Genomic DNA, 16,296 nt, shown 5'->3' with positions numbered 1-16,296 from the left:
ATGAGAGGCCGGGACGGGCGCGCAGGCACCTGCCAGCCCCACGGTGCGCGGGAGAGGCGCTCCGGTGTGCCCCCCGTTGCACGTGGGCTGGGAGGAAGACCGGAGGTCTGGGCCCCGGTTAGGGTGTTCCCCCCCACCTTCTGCCTCTGCAGGGAGAGGGCTGGAGTTTGTCCCCACTCGGGGCGGCGGGGGGTGGGGTGGATAGGAGGCAGCAAGACAGCAGGACAAACACCTGGGTCCTTACTGCTGGGCTCCCTTGTCAACACCTCACGGGCCACAGCGCTGGACCGCAGCCCCAAGGGCTGCCAAGGGGAGGCGTTTGGCGTCCCACGGCCCGCTGGACAGCACCTGTGCTGCTGTCAGCCCAAGGGGGCAGGGAGGAGGCATGGCCACGTGCCATCCTGGGCATGCAAGGTGGGCCCACCCTGGTCTGCCTTGTTAAGAGACCCCCAAGTCCCTGACACACACACCCTGAACCGGATCCTGCTTGGAGCCCAGGGCTCCCTAAGGCCGCCAGCCATGTCCCCTGAGCCAAGGGCCACCATTTCCCTCTCTTTGTTCCCAAGCTCCCTGTGGGGCCCCAGAAATGCATCTCCAGGGGCCCCCAAGCCTCCCGGCTTGAGAAATTAGCGCATCTGTCAGCAGAAGGTAAAGCAGAAAGGGACTCTGCCCTCGGCCCAGTGGCATCACCCACCCCCATGTCAGGGGTGCAGGAGCAGGGGCTGGGTGGGGCGGGGGTGGGAGGACACGGTGCCTGCAGCTTGGACTCTGCCATCGCCCGGTTTGACAAACACAACCCATGCCAGTGCCCATGCCAGTGCCAGTGTAGGAAGGGACCGCAGGCAGGCCCAGGGGCTGCCTCGCACGGAGGGACCCGAGAGCTGTTTTTTTCTTGGGGTCCTGAAGACTCCAGGGTTGAGGAGTGTGGTGTCTGGCCCGCCTGATGCATGGTAGCCAGGTGCAGTGTTGGGCCGTGGTGGGTGTTGGGCAGGTGCAATGAGGATAGCAGGGAAGCCGGTGTGGCTTGGCCAGGGAGCTGGACAAGGACAGAGAAGTCGCAAGGGCACAGGGCCAGGCAGTGGGGAGGTGTGTGAGCAGGGGAGGGCTGTGGCTGACTTTGGGGTCCCCAGGAAGGTACCCGTCCCTTGCATGGCAGGAGATGGGCAGTGTCGGCAGAGTGAAGGAGGCAGGCCCGTGGCCACACCTGTGGTCAGCGCACCCCAGGGGATCAGCCTGGATGGCAGACAGGCTTGGAGAAGGAGGGCCCGTGGCAGGGGGCAAGGAGAGATGAGCTCAGACAGCGCTCGAAGGCTCCTGTGCCTGCTGCCAGCTCCGACGGCACCCAGCAAAGAGCTGGCTGCCTCCCCTCACCTTGGGGGCACGGCCATACACCACGACCCTGAGGTCCTTCCTCCGCTGCCCTGTCCAGGCGACAGATCCACGGAAGGCCCTGTAGAGGCCCAATGTACATGAGGGACAGCACAGACCAGGGCTGGGACGGGCTCCCCAATTCCAGACGGGCAGCACTGATGGCCAGGGCCAGAGGCACCTCGAGTCTTCCCAGAGGCTGCGGCCCCGATGTGTGCACAGCCGCCAAGCTGGGCTGCAGCTCTCTCCCAGACAAGCGGGTGGGATGCCGAGGTCAGCCTCAGCCTGCCTAGGCTGTGGCCAGGGAGCTTGGAGAAGGGCTGAGCAACCTTCCCCACCCTCAGCCTGGCTTTTGTCTTCCCAGGGACTGAGGAATGGCCTTAAACCCGGTGTCTTTCCTGGCACCGGACCTTAGCGGCTAAAGTCCTTATTTTATATGCACCAGGATCCCAGATGGGCGCCGGCTCTAAAATTCCGGCAGCTCCACCTCCCATCCAGCTCCCTGTCTGTGGTCCGGGAAAGCAGTGGAGGACGGCCCAGAGCCTTGGGACCCTGCACCCGCGTGGGAGACCTGGAGGAGGCTCCTGGCTCCTGGCTTTGGATCAGATCGGCTCAGCTCTGGCTGTTGCGGCCAGAGAGTGTTGTCCGCTTGGAGAGTGAGCCAGCGGACAGAACATCTTTCTCTTGGTCTCTCTTCTCTGCATATCTCTCTTTCCAATAAAATAAATCTTAAAAAACCCAGCACCTGTGTCTGCTGCACATGAACTTGCTGTCTCCTCAAATCCTGAAATTCTCTCCCCTGGGAGTCGAGGTGCGCTCCCAGCTTCAGAAAGCCGTGGTAAGGGAAGGCCGGCTTTCCAGGGAACCCTTGGGCCCTGGATTTGAACCTGGCACACTCGGGTCCTTCCACATCTAATTCCTCTCGTCGCTGCAAACAGTCCATGGATCCAAAGTCCCTCTGAGGACTCGCAACGGGCCCGGCAGGAGTGTGGCCTCACACCTTCCCCACACTTCTCTATTCTGCAGCTGGGGGAGCTGGGACTTGGAGCTTGGCGGGGGACAGGGGTGGTGGCCACTGGCCCAGGTTGCCAACCGTCGGCAGCGCTGGGCCCTGAGGTGGTTGGGGGGGGGGGAAACATGGCTGAGATTGGAATGGACACTCCTGGAGTGGTGTGGATGAGTTTGTCCCTGTACCCATTTCCCAGATGGGGACACTGAGGCACACAGAGCTGCTAAACTTTATGGTTCCGTGGCTGCTATCTCCGGGGCGGGGGAAGGCATCACAGGCTAGGGCTCAAAACTGCTCCCCCACCTCACTCCCCCTGCCTGCGGTTAAAGCTGCCAGGCACACCTCCTTAAACACACACGACTCCTACAGCACCCCCAGACGCTGGACCCCCATCAGACAGCGCTTCATGCTCACACACACACCCACACATGCCACCTGCGGCCTCACACCCTTACTCCGCTGGGACTCAACGCCCCCCACACCTCGCAGACAAGTTCCCCTGGGATCCACACTCCCTCGGACGGACCGACGCATCCCTGAGCCCCCCACACCTCGCAGACAAGGCCCCCGCCCACAGAGGCCCTCCCGCCGGCCCGACACGCACCTGCTCGGCTCGCCACCTCCGTCGGATGCTCCGAGCTCGCCCCACGGCCGCAGGTGCCTTGCAGAGGCCGGCCCCGCCCCCGGGAGTGGACTGGCCAGCGGCGGGTCCGTTTGCATAGAGGGCGTCGCTGTGGGCGGGCTCTGGCGGGGTGGGCGTGGCCTCTCCCTGGGGTGTGCAGGGGGTATTTGGGCAAGCAGGCTGGGTTAGGGGGTCTCTGGAGGAGGGGGTGCTGCACCAGGCTTCACCGCTTCAGGACCCCCAACCCTGGACTCTCCCTTCCGGAGGTAAATCCAGCTGTGTCCGGTTCCCACCGAAACTTGCTCGGTTTGCAAGGGACTCACGGATTTGGCCTCCTGGGAGCAGGCATGTGCAGGGGCACGCGAGAAGCCCGCTGTCACCCCCAGCCATGCCCCCCTACCTCCCCGTCCTGTGCTGTTCCAGAATTGGACCCCAAGCCCCCAGCCCAGCACCCTCCGGCCCCCCACACACCCACCCACCCTTTCCTCGCAGGCAGCGACACTTCTCAGCACAGGGGCCTCGGGGCTGGCGAGGGACGGTCAGAGCCGCGTTGGTGAGCTGAGGGATGCGGAAAGAATTCATGACCGACAACACCAGCAGGTGTCTGGCCTAGCGGTTAAGACACCCACTGGTTCAGAGGTCAGTGACCCAAAACAGTAGTCGGCTTTGGGGGGGCCCAGTTCTCCTGACATGCACACCCCGGGGGGGGGAGGCAGGCAGCAGGTGACAGGGCCTGTGGGGGCCCCCCGCCACCCACGTGGGAGACCCAGATGGCGCCCCAGGCTGCAGCCTAGCCCAGCCCTGGCCCTTGCAGTGGGGCTGTGGGGGGAGAGAGCCAGCTGGGCTGACGGAGCCGTCTTGTCACAGTCTCAAAGGACTAATTAAAAACAAAAAGCTACAGGGTGAGGAACCCTATAGATTGTAGGTTGGGGGGTTAGGACAGGCCCCCGCCCCAACTTGCAGGCTAGTAATGGGATGCCCGGGTGGGAGGATGGCCAGACAGACCCGAACTGGGTGTGTGTGTGTGTTTCGGGGGGCAGGGCTCGGCTGCTCTCAGAAGAGGGGACATTTCATAGGGGCAGAAGTTGGTCACCCAGAGAGGGAGGCAGGAGCTGAGGGCTGGGGTGGCTGTGGCGGGGTGAGCGGAGGAGGCCGAGGCCAGCGACTTGGAAGTAGCCGCCCGCTGGTGTGCGCCTCCTTGGGGACGAGGAGAAAGTGGCTGAGGGAGGTGGGGTCTGTGCAGTAGGGGGTGTGAAGGTGACGGCTCGTCGCCCTCCCCGTGCCTCAGTTTACTGTCCTGCTGCTGTGAGTCTGTCCCCGGGACCCACGCCGTGTCCCAAGGGCCCGGATGGGAGTCGAGAGGGTGGGGGGATCGACGGAGCCAGGCAGAGGCTGGGGAGCCCCAGGCCACCCCCGCCCCCCGGGGGGCCGCTGTTTACCCGCCTCCAGCTCTGCTTCTGATGCAACAGGCAGGCTCTTGTTACATGAGCGTGGCTCTGGGAACAGCTGGGATGTGGCCCAAGCCAGTGACTGAGTGAGCCAGGGAGCAGGAGAGGGGATGGCCAGCTGGGGGGCCGCCCCTGCGGTGAGCTGCAGCCCCCTCCTCATCCCAGCTTCTCCCCTAGTGCCAGGGCTCACCCTCCTCCTCCAGGCAGCCCGCCGTGTCCTCTGTGAGGTGCCCCCACCCCCAGGATGGGAGGGGGCAGTTGCCTGAGTTGCTGGGGTGGGAGAGAGAAGGGGCTAGGACCCCAGTGCGGGGCGGGCAGTGGGCTGGAGAGGCCCTCCCTCCGTGCCCCTACCGCGTGACCAGTCAGTGGCCGAGGCCTTGAAGGTCCTCACACATCAAGGGCAGTGTGGACCGATGGGTGGGGAGCGAGCAGCTGATGTATAACCACTGTCCCAGACACCTGGAATGAAGGGGGCTGGGGAGGACCACCTCCAGGCCACTTCCTCTTCTGGGAGGCACTAGGAATGCCCCTTGCATGGAGGGGTGTTTGTGTATGGGGGGGACCTTCCTGTACCTTCCCCTCTCGCACTTTGTGGGGGTTCCCAGCCTGGGAGGACCCCCCCCCCCGGGAGCCTGCGAGCTCCTGTGTGCGATGGGGCACAGGCAGAAGGTCCGTCCCCAAGTGCCCTTCCCCACCCAGGAAACCCACCGGGAGACCGAAGGCTCGGCCTCTCCCGCTGGTGGCCCACCCGGTGAGAGCCATGCAAATGAGATGCAAATGCACCCCGCCAAAACCGATCCCACCCACCTTCAACACCCCGGAACCCTGGTGGGACAAGGGAGGGAGGGGTCACGCTCGGGTCTCCTTGGAGGGAAGACACTGGCACCCCAAAGCCTTTGGGGGACGGAGACACTCCCTGAGCCCCCCCAGACTCCGAGCACCCCAGGGCAGGAGAGAGGCTGGCAGCCCAGAGCAAACGCATGCCGAGTTGAGTTTTTCCTGTGGGTGACAGGTGCGGTGGGACCCAGGCCCGCTCCCCGCTGACCGCCCTCCCTCTGCCTCCCACCTCTCTGGGTCGTGAGCTCGGCTCAGGCCAGTCACCTTGACCAAGGAGATGGGGGATGTGGCTGGCCAGGCCACCATACCCACTCCTGGAGCTGGGGGTGGACCCCGAGGATCCCCAGAGCAGACGCGTTAACTGTGCACCTGCTGGGGCTGGGCAAAGCCTCGGCCTGGACACTCTGGTCCAGCCCCCTTGCTCATGTGCCCAGGGGGAGCAGCCCGGTGCCTGGGGCCCTGCACCTGTGTGAGACCAGGACACAGCTCCCGGCTCCTGCCCTTGGGAAGCTGGGTTCTGTCCCGGGCTGCGGTGACGCTGTGCAGGGTGGGGACCACGGAGATGAGATGTGGGCACCTCCGGTCTGCCCATGACCGGCACACAGCCACGCGACCCCAAGTCCGGCCCAGTGAGAGGGGGTACTTCCTGGGTGCCCAGGAGAGGGGACTGTGACCCGCAGGTCAAGGTCAAGGGGAGCACGGGGTGGGTGGGAAGGAGGCCCCCCCAGCCGTTGTCAAGTGGCCAGCGGGGACAGTGTGTGAGCCCACGGGCTCTGAGCTGGCTGGGGGAGTGGACAGCAGGCGGCAGCCCCGGCCAGGCGGGTGAGAAAGATGGCGAGGCCAAGCCCCAGATCACCTGGAGAGCCCGTGAGTGCAGACAGCAGGTGCCCTCTGGGAAGTGGAGTTGAGTGGGGAGGGCAGGGTGGGACTGAGCTGGGTTGGGGTGCGGGAGGCCCCAGTCTCTCCTGGGATCAGGCTGAGGGAAGCAGGGAAGGGGGACTGGGTCATACCGGGTCATTGCGTTCCCCCTTCCAAACCAGGACCCAGCTCGGGCCAGGCACCGTGGTGCAGCGCGTTAGCCTGCCATTGGAGCGCCAGCTCCAGTCCCAGCTACCTTGGACCTGTGAAGGTAGTGGAGCATGGTCCAAGTGTTTGAAGCCCTGCCAGCTGTGCGGGAGACCCGGATGGAGCTCCTGCCTGGTCCAGCCCGGGCGCCGTGGGCATCTGGGTGACTTAACCGCACGGGTTAGATAATTCTGAACTGCATTTCGAGTTCAATGTTCAGGGAGTCCACAGCAGGCACAAGGGGGCGCTGGAGAGGACGGATGGGGACAGCCAGCCAGCGTCCACCCGGGCAGGAGGGATGTGGGTGGAGTGTCCCCCGTGGGCTGTGACTGCCTGCAGGAGCCCGCAGCCCTGCCAGGGGAGGGCACCCCTTTCCCGCCCCTTGTCATGGAAGCTCTAGGTCTTCCAGCCGCTCTCACACCGCGCGTTTATTAAATTACAGGGAAAACGAAAGGGTTGCCGAGAACAGCTCCCGGGGTGAGGCCCTGCACCCACAAGGGCTTCACCCCAAGGGTCTCACCTGCCCGCTGCCCTGCTCCAAGCCCCCCCGTGCACGCACACCCCCCCCCCCAGGCTCCACTAGCCGGGGTTCCACAGACCGGCCACTCCTCCCCGCCCAGTCCGTCAGACCAGCCACCTCCTGGGCCCCTGCTGCCCTCTGTCCGTGGACTGCAGGGTGAGCTGGCGACCAGGGGCAGAGGCGTGGCCGCCTGAATGCATCGCGTTGCTGTTCTCCCGCCCAGCGCCCAGGTCCACAGCACAGTCAGGCGCCAGAGGTGGAGGGGAGTCGCCAGAACCCACCCCCCAGGAGACGCTGGGCCGGCAGGTGCGTGGGCGCGGCTGCAGGATGGCTACCTGTGGCCCTGGGCGGCCGCGTTCATGTGGTCGCGGATGCTGATGGCCTGCCTGAGCAGTCCCTCGACGCTGTGGAAATACACGCTGCTGTCCACCAGGCTCTTCACCGCGCTGCCAAAGTGGGGGCGGGAGCGGGGCAGTGAGCCCACCGAGGGGCTGTGGCACACACCTGCTGGGCGACCCATCCCTCCTCCTCTGCGACAGACGGCAGGGGTGGCCAAGGGGCCGGGGCAGGGTGCACGGGCAGGCCAGGGGCTGGGCAGGGGGCACAGGCCTGGGGCATGCGCGCACCTGCAGGCATACTCCACCGTGTAGATTGCTCCCTGGCTCTGCTCCTCCCAGCGCTGCATGTCGGCCTGCAGGTAGGGGCGGGCAGGCGGGGCTGTCAGCCGGGGTGTGGACAGCATCCCCGCACTGTCCACCCTAACCTGCCACGGGGAGGGGCTGGCCTGCCTCCCACACAGGAGGAGGGTCCTGCAGCCCCCTGCCCCTGATGACAGGACCCTCCTGACCCCTGCCCCGTCCCCACACGGCAGGACCCTCCTGCAGCCCCCTGCCCCGTCCCCACACGGCAGGACCCTCCTGCAGCCCCCGTCCCCACACGGCAGGACCCTCCTGCAGCCCCCGTCCCCACACGGCAGGACCCTCCTGCAGCCCCCTGCCCCGTCCCCACACGGCAGGACCCTCCTGCAGCCCCCTGCCCCTGATGACAGGACCCTCCTGCAGCCCCTTGCCCCCGTCCCCACACGGCAGGACCCTCCTGCAGCCCCCTCCCCTGTCCCCACACGGCAGGACCCTCCTGCAGCCCCCTGCCCTGTCCGTCCCCACACGGCAGGACCCTCCTGCAGCCCCCTGCCCCGTCCCCACACGGCAGGACCCTCCTGCAGCCCCCTGCCCCGTCCCCACACGGCAGGACCCTCCCGCAGCCCCCGTCCCCACACGGCAGGACCCTCCTGCAGCCCCCTGCCCCGTCCCCACACGGCAGGACCCTCCCGCAGCCCCCGTCCCCACACGGCAGGACCCTCCTGCAGCCCCCGTCCCCACACGGCAGGACCCTCCTGCAGCCCCCATCCCCACACGGCAGGACCCTCCCGCAGCCCCCTGCTCACCTTGTGCTGGGCCAGCTCGGGCAGGGAGCGGCGCACATGCTCCTGCAGGCGGTACAGGGCCACGGACGGCTCGTTGGCCAGCACGTACACGCTCTCGGTGAACTTGTCCGTGACTGAACGCCCACCCCGGGGACGGAGACAAGAAGACCAAACGTTAGAGCCTGGACTGCTCTCCCCTCGGCCCCGTCAGGCGCCGGTTCGAGTCCCGGCTGCCGCAGCTCCGGGCCCGTGGCCCGAGCACCCTGGGCCCGCGTAGGGGACCCGGCGGGGCTCGAACCGGCCTCCCCGCGCGCAGCCCCGGCCCGCCGCCCCGACCACCTTTCTTCCCCTTGATCTGCATCTCCGCCTCCTCCATGGCGGATCCCGGACTCGGGACAGCCAGCACCGGAACCGGAAGTCGGGACGGCGCGCGGCGGCAGTTCCGGGTGTCGCCGGGCCTGGTCTCGGGGTCCCCGAGGTGGAGAGTCGGGGGGCTGCGGAGGGGAGCAGCCCGGAAGCGGGTGAGGAGAGGAAGGGGCCGCCGACCTGCCCTCCTACGCAGACCCAACCATGGCACGTCCCCCTTTAAAGACAGGACGCCCCGCCCACTTTCCCGGGCGATGCCCCGCCCTAAGCAGAAAGCGGATTGGTTCGTCCTCGAACGCTCCTCCCTTGTGGGCGGAGCCGCACAGGCAGCGTTTCCACCCCCTCCCGCCCGTCGCTTCTTCAGCTTCGGGAAGAAAGAATGCGCAGGCGCTTGAGTCCGGCGGAAGCCACGCCCTCCCTGTTCTTAAAGAGCCAGACAGCCTGGGTGTTGGGGTGCGCAGGCGCGCTGGGCGGGGAGCGCTGGGGGTGGGGAGCCAGCCGAGGTGCGTTTCAAGTTGCTTTCTGTCCCAGCAGCGGCCGGCGGTGCCCTGAGGGTCCGGCCTGCCGCCTTGTGCCCAGCTAGATCGGAAAAAAGGGAAAACTTTGTGAATTGCACCCCCAACTTTTGCGGGGGGACCCCGGCTTGCGGTGCGGAGGGCCGGAGACCGCTCGAGGGGGAGGTGAGTGGAGCCCTGGGCGGGGGGTCGGTCGTGCCGGGGAGGGAAGGGAGGCGCACACCAGCTCTGGGGACCCCCGAACCCCAGAGAAGCCCCTGCTGTGGACAGGCGCCCCTGCCCAGCGCCTGTCGGGGGACATGCTGGCCTGGACGCCTCCTGACCCCATTGTCTCACGGCTCAGAGTTCTAAGTCACTTCTCCCGGGCTGGAGGGTGGAATGCACCCCCGACCCCCCCGACAGGCTGGCCACAGCACCCCAGCTTTGAAAGGGGGTGCAAGCTGCAGGTTTAGGGATGCGGGTGGGCTGGTGGAGTCGGGGATTTTTCAGCTCGCAGTTCCAGCCATGTATACAGGGGCGAGCATTTGGGGGTGCAGCCGTGAGCGCGCCCCACGAGGCACAGATGCAGTGTTGGAGGGCTTGGTGTCGGGGTGCCAGGTCTTTGCGTTTTGTTCCAGTTCCCTTGTGTATGGGCCGCGGCGCCCGGGCACCTGCCAGCCCCAACACCCACCCGTCGTGGGCGTCTAGGGGTGGGAGATCTCTGTTTCGAAATCAATATTGAAAACAACAAGAACCCGGAGTTGTCACGCCGTGCACGCCCCTCTGCCGGCTCCTCCACCCATGGAGCTCACACAGCCTGCGCAGGAGCTGGGGCTGGGCCAGCAGCTGGCCCCCGGCCCGGGCCCCGGGGACCCCGAAGAGGACGCCGCCGATGGCTCGGACACGGTGGTTCTCAGCCTGTTCCCCTGCACCCCGGAGCCGGGCAACCCTGAGCCGGAGGCAAGCGTCTCCCCGCTGCAAGGTGAGTGCCTGGACCTGGGGGGGAGAGAGAGAGAGAGAGAGAGGGAGAAAGGGAGGGAGCCCCTATCCGCTGGTTCCTGTCTGCTCCATTTTCCAGTCCAGCTCCTTGCTGCTGGGCACCCTGGGGGCAGTAAGGACCAGCTCAAGGACCTGGGCACCTGCCAGCGACCTGGGAGACCCGCACAGGGCGCCCGGCAACACAGCAGGGTGTCCCGGGCTGGGCATGGTGGGAGATGCCAGCCCCGCACCCTCTTCCCCCGCTTGCAGGCAATTCCCTGAAACACTCCACTACGCTCACTAACCGGCAGCGGGGGAACGAGGTGTCGGCGCTGCCTGCCACCCTGGACTGTGAGTGAGAGCACCCCGGGGTGCGGAGGGAGGGAGGAGGCAGGGGGCTGAGCTGCAGAGGGTAAACTGAGGCACGGCGCGAACTCTGCCTCCCGCCCCCAGCCCTGTCCATCCATCAGCTCGCAGCGCAGGGCGAACTGAGCCAGCTGAAGGAGTATCTTCGCAAAGGTGTGTTTTCTGTCGGGGATGCGCGGGCGCGGGGCACACACAGCCCGTCATGCCCCCGTGGCACTGTGCCCCCTCTGCCCGCCCGGCAGGCGACAACCTCGTCAACAAGCCAGACGAACGCGGCTTCACCCCGCTCATCTGGGCCTCGGCGTTCGGGGAGATCGAGACGGTCCGCTTTCTGCTGGACTGGGTACGTGGCTGCCCGCCCGCGGCCGTGCGCCCGGGCAGCAGCATGGGGCGGCCGCGGGGAGGGGGGTCCAAGCGGACAGCCGCCTCCTGCCCTCCCGTCACCGCCCGCCCTGGCTCGTCTCCAGGGGGCTGACCCCCACATCCTGGCCAAGGAGCGGGAGAGTGCCCTGTCGCTGGCCAGCATGGGCGGCTACACGGACATCGTGGGGCTGCTCTTGGAACGGGACGTGGACATCAACATCTACGACTGGGTGAGCGGCCCCTCCTCCATCCACGGTCACCCCAACCTGTAGGAATGTCAGGCCCAGGCACCGCCCCCTCCCGGTCGGGGTGGGGATGTGATGGCAGGTGCACAGGCAGCTGTGAGGGGAGCAGGCGTCAAGTACTGAGATCCTAGGGAGGAGAAAGACATGCCAAGAGGGGGTGAGCAGGGAGGGAGGAAGGGGATCCCCTTTAAATCAGGGGGTCTGGGGCAGCAGGAGGCGGGGCTGGAGCCAAAGCTTCAGTCCCCCCCCCATCACCACCACCCCCGCCGGACAGAATGGAGGAACACCTCTGCTGTACGCCGTGCGTGGGAACCACGTGAAGTGCGTTGAGGCCTTGCTGGGTGAGTGAGGGTGGGGTCCCCGAGCCCCCCAGCTGGTCCTGCCCACGGGAGGTCACACTGCCTGCACTGCCCACGGGAGGAGCTGGGCGTGGGAGGGCGGGTCATGTCCTGGCCCTGGGCCTCAGGTCTTGGGGACCCCGGAGCTCTTTGTTGAGTGCAGACCAGGCTGGAGGGATGGAGGGGTCACCCAGGCTGTACCCCGAGAGCTCCCCGCACCTGCTGTCTCAGCCCGAGGCGCTGACCTGACCACCGAAGCCGACTCTGGCTACACTCCGATGGACCTGGCCGTGGCCTTGGGTTACCGCAGAGGTCAGCCGGGGATGGACGCAGTGGGCAGAGGGGGCGGGCACGGCAGGCTGCACGGGCACAGCGGGCTGCACGGGCACGGCGGGCTGCGTGGCCCACTCTTCCCTGGACACTGAATGAGGCAGCTCCCGCCCAACACTGCGATTTTTTTTTTAAGATTTATGTCATTTATTTCATTGAAAGACCAAGTGACAGGGACAGAACAAAGGTCTTCCACCGCTGGCTCACTCCCCAAGTGGCTGCAACAGCCAGAGCTGAGCGCATCCACAGCCAGGAGCCAGGAGCCTCTCCAGGGTCTCCCACACGGGTGCAGGGTCCCAAGGCTGTGGGCCGTCCTCCACTGCTTTCCCAGGCCACAGGCAGGGAGCTGGGTGGGAAGCGGGGCCTCACACAGCCACCAGCGCTGCAGGTAGCAGCTTAACCCACTGCAACCTCAGAAGATACTTTATAGAACTCTGAAAATAGTCTTCAGGACTTTTACGGGCTGGGACGCGGTGGGTGGCTTCCTCCAGGCAGGCCCCCAGGACTGGGTAAGTCTAGCTTGGCCAGGGCAGCGTGTCCAACCTCACGGATGCCTTTCTTTCTCCTCCCCTCTGCCCTCAACCGGACAGTGCAACAGGCGATGGAGAACCACATCCTGAAACTCTTCCAGTGCGACCCCGAGTGACCGCCAGGGACCCCACGCGCGGCTGGGCGCAGGCCGGGCGACTCCAACACTCAGGGAATTCAAGCGGCCCACCCGGGACCGGGGCGCAACCCGGGACTGGCTGGCATTGCGGCAGCTCCTGGACAGACGCGGGGAGGACGGGAGGGGAGCGGGGCCTTCCCCACAGCGGCCAATAAAACGTTCCGCACATACAAGCTGACTTGCCGGGGCCGGAGGAGGGCTCCCAGGAGGAGGCGGCTGCCACCCGACCACCGCCACCTTCCCTTGCGATCTCACGCCACCTTCTCCCCCAGCACCCGTAGGTGGTAGACGACGACGCGGCCGAAAAAGTCCGTGGCCTCCTCGAAGGTCACCTTGAGCCGGTCGGCCTCGGCTGCCGGCACGGGGAAGCTGTGGAGCTGGGCGGTCAAGGACAGTAGCCGGCAGGGCCTGGCGCTCCCCACCCGCTCCCCGACCCTGAGTCGTGCCCCCCAGAGCCAGGATATCTGGAGGGAGTTACTGTCCTCGGGGAAGAACTCTGTGACCTTGCGGAGGGCATCCTGCCCTTGGGAAGCTGCGACAGAAGGAGACACACACAGGGCAGGGCCTGGGGTGCAGCCCACCCCCTCTCCTCCCGGAACCTTCCAGTACCTTCCAGGCGCACGCGACGACTGGCGAAGCCCCCCTGGAACTGGATCTGCAGCTGGAGGATCCGGCTGCGCTGCGGGAACTCGAGCGTCACCCACTGGCAGGGACCCTGGGGGGGTTTCAAAGGCCCTTACGCGGCGGGCCCAGCCATGCGGGCGACGGCCGGCCATCCACATCCCTGGGGTCGGGGCGCCCCGTCACTCGCCACCCTGTCTCCTTCACGTCAGGGCCCCCAGTCACTCGCCACCCCCGTCTCCTTCACGTCGGGGCGACCAGTCACACGCCACCCCCGTCTCCTTCACGTCAGGGCGCCCCAGTCACCCGCCACCCCGTCTCCTTCACGTTGGGGCGCCCCAGTCACACGCCACCCCCGTCTCCTTCACGTCAGGGCGCCCCCAGTCACTCGCCACCCCCGTCTCCTTCACGTCGGGGCGCCCCACCTGGTCGGAGTTCCAGCACGTCTCCTCGTCCTGGTCAAACAGGTGTTTCTTTCCAAACTGCCGCGTGTCACGATTCAGCACCGAGCTCACCCTGCAGGGACGCCACGGGAGGAGCAGGGGGCGGCTGAGCCCAGCACCGTCCCCCACACCCCTCCCTGAGCGCCCCACACCCCTCCCTGAGCGCCCCACACCCCCACACCCCTCCCTGAGCGCCCCTCACCCCTCCCTGAATGCCCCACACCCCCACACCCCTCCCTGAGCGCCCCACATCCCCACCCCTCCCCGGGGTTTCCCTCCATACTCCCCTTCCCTGGGTACGCCCCCATCCCTTCCCTGGACACCCCCACACCCGTTCTTGTGGTGCACCCCACAACCCTTCTCTGCGTGCCTCCACACACACCGGACACTTCTCTCCTGCTCCCCCTGCCCCTCTCCCCTGCCCCTCTCCCCCCGCCCCTCTCCCCCTCCCCCTGTCCCTCTCCCCCTGCCCCTCTCCCCCCGCCCCTCTCCCCCTGCCCCTCTCCCCTGCCCCCTCTCCCCTGCCCCTCTCACCTGCTCACAGTCTGGGCGCAAACCAGAGACTGGGGATTCATCTCGGCTCCCCAAGCCCGGAGTTCGAGCCCCGCCGTCCGGTCACCGTGTCCACCGACCACCTCCCGAAGGCGTTGGGAGGGAGAAAAGTAGGAAGAAAAACTGCCCTTTCCCGCGGATCCAGAAAGAAGGAGGGAAAAAAACAAACAACAATGTCGGTTCGGATCTGGAACCCGGAACCGCGTGGAAGCCGCGCCTGCGCACAGGGCCCTCCCCGGCTCCGCCCACCGCCCGGCCCTGGGCGGGGCTTGGGTGTGTGCCCGCCTCTGGGGCGGGGCCTGCGCGTGTGCCCGCCCCCCGCGCCGGCTTCTTAAAGGGCCCGTGCTGGAGCCTCCCGGGCGTGCTCCAGGCGCCCTGACCCCTGGCTGTCTGGACTCCTAGCTCAGGAACTCCCACAGCGGCCAAAGAAGCCGACTGGGGAGGAGGAGGCAGGCCTCCATGCTGCGAGGTGTCCCAGGAGACCCGAGCAATCCCATACAGATGGTTCAGGCATGGGACCAGGCGGACAGTCCCAGCCCCATGGCGCCAGGGCCGAGGGCCAGCAGAAGGCTGGGAGAACTGACCCGGGGGGCAGTGTGGCACCTGCAGCTGCCTAAGTGGGGGACAGGGTGACAGGTGTGGAAGGGGACCTGTGGGTGGGTGAGCCATGCTGCATTCCAAGGAACCGTGTGTGTGTGTGTGTGTGTGTGTGTGTGTGTGTGTGGCTGCATCCCAGGGAGGCGTTTGAGACAGGACCCGGCTCCGTCCGATCCTGCTGTGTGACTACAAAGTTCTCAGACAGTGGCTGCCGGCAGGATGCGGCTCCCGGCTGCAGCTGAATGGTGCGTGGTCCAGGTCCTTTCTCAAAGGGCTGGGAGTGAGAAGGACGGGAGTCCCTCCTGGCGACAGGGGGCTGGAAACTGGGTCACTGGCCAAAGGAGCTGCTTCCTGGACCAGCTGCTGCCTTCCAGATCCGGCTCTGCCAACACCCCAGTCCCAGCCCCACACTGAAGGCTGGGCCAGTGTGCCCTGCCTCCGCTTGACCCATTTTCTGCCTTCCTAATTAAGGAGGAAGTTGCAGCAGGGTGTCTGGCTGGGTGGGACGCTGTGAGCTCATGGCACCTGTTGTGCCTGAACTTGGACACTCCCCCCACGACCCACTCCAATGCCGTTTGACAGCGGACACTGGGCCAAGGGACGGCCCTCCCACTCTCCAATCAGGGAGGTGTGCCTGGCCCCAGCACACTCCATGCCATGCCTCCTGGCCAACTCCTGGCTCTCCTTCCCTCTCGCCTCACTGGCGCCCTGGGCCTGAAAGAGCCTCCTGTGGCTCCCAGCACGGCTGCCAGGAGTGGAGCATTTACCCCTAATGTGAGCCTGTATAGACAACGCCCACCTCCCCAGCCTCCATCCCAGGGCGGCTGCAGAAAGCCTAAGAGTGGCGCCTCTGGTTTGCTGAGGTGGGTGGGGGCACAGAAGCTGGCACCACGTGCTAAGCCACCACCTGCTGCCCATCCCACACGGGTGCCCCCGGCTGCCCCACTTCCCATCCAGCTCCCTCCCTGCTGTGGCCTGGGAAAGCAGTGGAGGACGGCCCAAAGCCTTGGAACCCTGCACCTGTGTGGGAGACCCGGAAGAGGCTCCTGGCTCCTGGCTTCTCCCTTGGCCCAGCTCCTGCTAGACGAAAGATCTCTAATGGTCTTTCCCTTTCCAGCACATAAATTAATTAATTCACTTGGGGAATTAGCCGGCAGATGGGCAGCTCTCTCTCCCTCTCTCTCTCTCCTTTGTGCCTCCCTGCCTGTCACTACATGTTGGAGGAAGCAGTGCTTTGAACGGCTGGGTGAGCTGCCCCGTAAGAAGCCTTTGCCAGAACCGCTGTCCACACATGTGGGTGTCAAACCTTTCCTTGCCCTGGAGATGACCTCGATCATGCTCCATGAACTTCAGCAAGGACCCTGGCCACCTCGCACGGGAGCCGCCAGAGCTGGTCCGGGCTGGGCTGCCACTGTGTGTGGGGAGTTCCGGGGGACTTGTGCCTGACTTGGGTCACCTTGGGAACTTGCTGGAGCTGCGGGAGCGGTCGGTCGGGTCCGGGAGGGTACTTGCACTGGTTTTTTTTTTGACTCTGTTCCACCATCCCTCCCCACCACCGCCAGCCCCCTTCCCCACACCGTTCCCACTGCTCCCAGCAACTGGCCCAGGGCCCCAGTGTGAGTGCATGGGGTGGGGGTGGGGGCG

At 66.3% G+C, this 16,296-nt stretch overlaps 3 protein-coding genes across 3 annotated transcripts; 1 reads left to right on the top strand and 2 right to left on the bottom strand.

Moving 5' to 3' along the window:
• Positions 1 to 6,759: 6,759 nt before the first annotated feature.
• On the bottom strand, positions 6,760 to 8,855 carry BORCS8 (BLOC-1 related complex subunit 8). Its single transcript, XM_040986210.1, has 4 exons — positions 8,632 to 8,855; positions 8,314 to 8,426; positions 7,496 to 7,560; positions 6,760 to 7,315 (listed from the first exon to the last, which is right to left on the bottom strand). The coding sequence occupies exons 1-4, from the start codon at positions 8,666 to 8,668 to the stop codon at positions 7,201 to 7,203; spliced, it is 330 nt and encodes a 109-aa protein (XP_040842144.1). The 5' UTR covers positions 8,669 to 8,855; the 3' UTR covers positions 6,760 to 7,200.
• A 259-nt stretch (positions 8,856 to 9,114) lies between these two features.
• Positions 9,115 to 12,441, top strand: RFXANK (regulatory factor X associated ankyrin containing protein). Its single transcript, XM_040986375.1, has 9 exons — positions 9,115 to 9,338; positions 9,791 to 10,134; positions 10,401 to 10,481; positions 10,584 to 10,649; positions 10,739 to 10,839; positions 10,964 to 11,089; positions 11,379 to 11,445; positions 11,674 to 11,754; positions 12,363 to 12,441. The coding sequence occupies exons 2-9, from the start codon at positions 9,954 to 9,956 to the stop codon at positions 12,416 to 12,418; spliced, it is 759 nt and encodes a 252-aa protein (XP_040842309.1). The 5' UTR covers positions 9,115 to 9,338; positions 9,791 to 9,953; the 3' UTR covers positions 12,419 to 12,441.
• Positions 12,442 to 12,577: 136 nt separating this feature from the next.
• On the bottom strand, positions 12,578 to 14,247 carry LOC121160507 (nuclear receptor 2C2 associated protein). The gene is made up of 5 exons (XM_040986376.1): positions 14,038 to 14,247; positions 13,486 to 13,576; positions 13,049 to 13,154; positions 12,904 to 12,971; positions 12,578 to 12,810 (listed from the first exon to the last, which is right to left on the bottom strand). Exons 1-5 carry the CDS (start codon positions 14,076 to 14,078, stop codon positions 12,691 to 12,693), a joined length of 426 nt encoding a protein of 141 aa, XP_040842310.1. The 5' UTR covers positions 14,079 to 14,247; the 3' UTR covers positions 12,578 to 12,690.
• Between the last annotated feature and the right edge of the window lie 2,049 nt (positions 14,248 to 16,296).

The sequence above is a fragment of the Ochotona curzoniae genome, unplaced genomic scaffold (assembly GCF_017591425.1).
Source record: "Ochotona curzoniae isolate NIBS_2020 unplaced genomic scaffold, NIBS_Ocur_1.0 contig_4502, whole genome shotgun sequence".
In the NCBI taxonomy this organism is placed as follows: domain Eukaryota; kingdom Metazoa; phylum Chordata; class Mammalia; order Lagomorpha; family Ochotonidae; genus Ochotona; species Ochotona curzoniae.
This window is presented reverse-complemented; position numbering and strand designations above follow the sequence as displayed.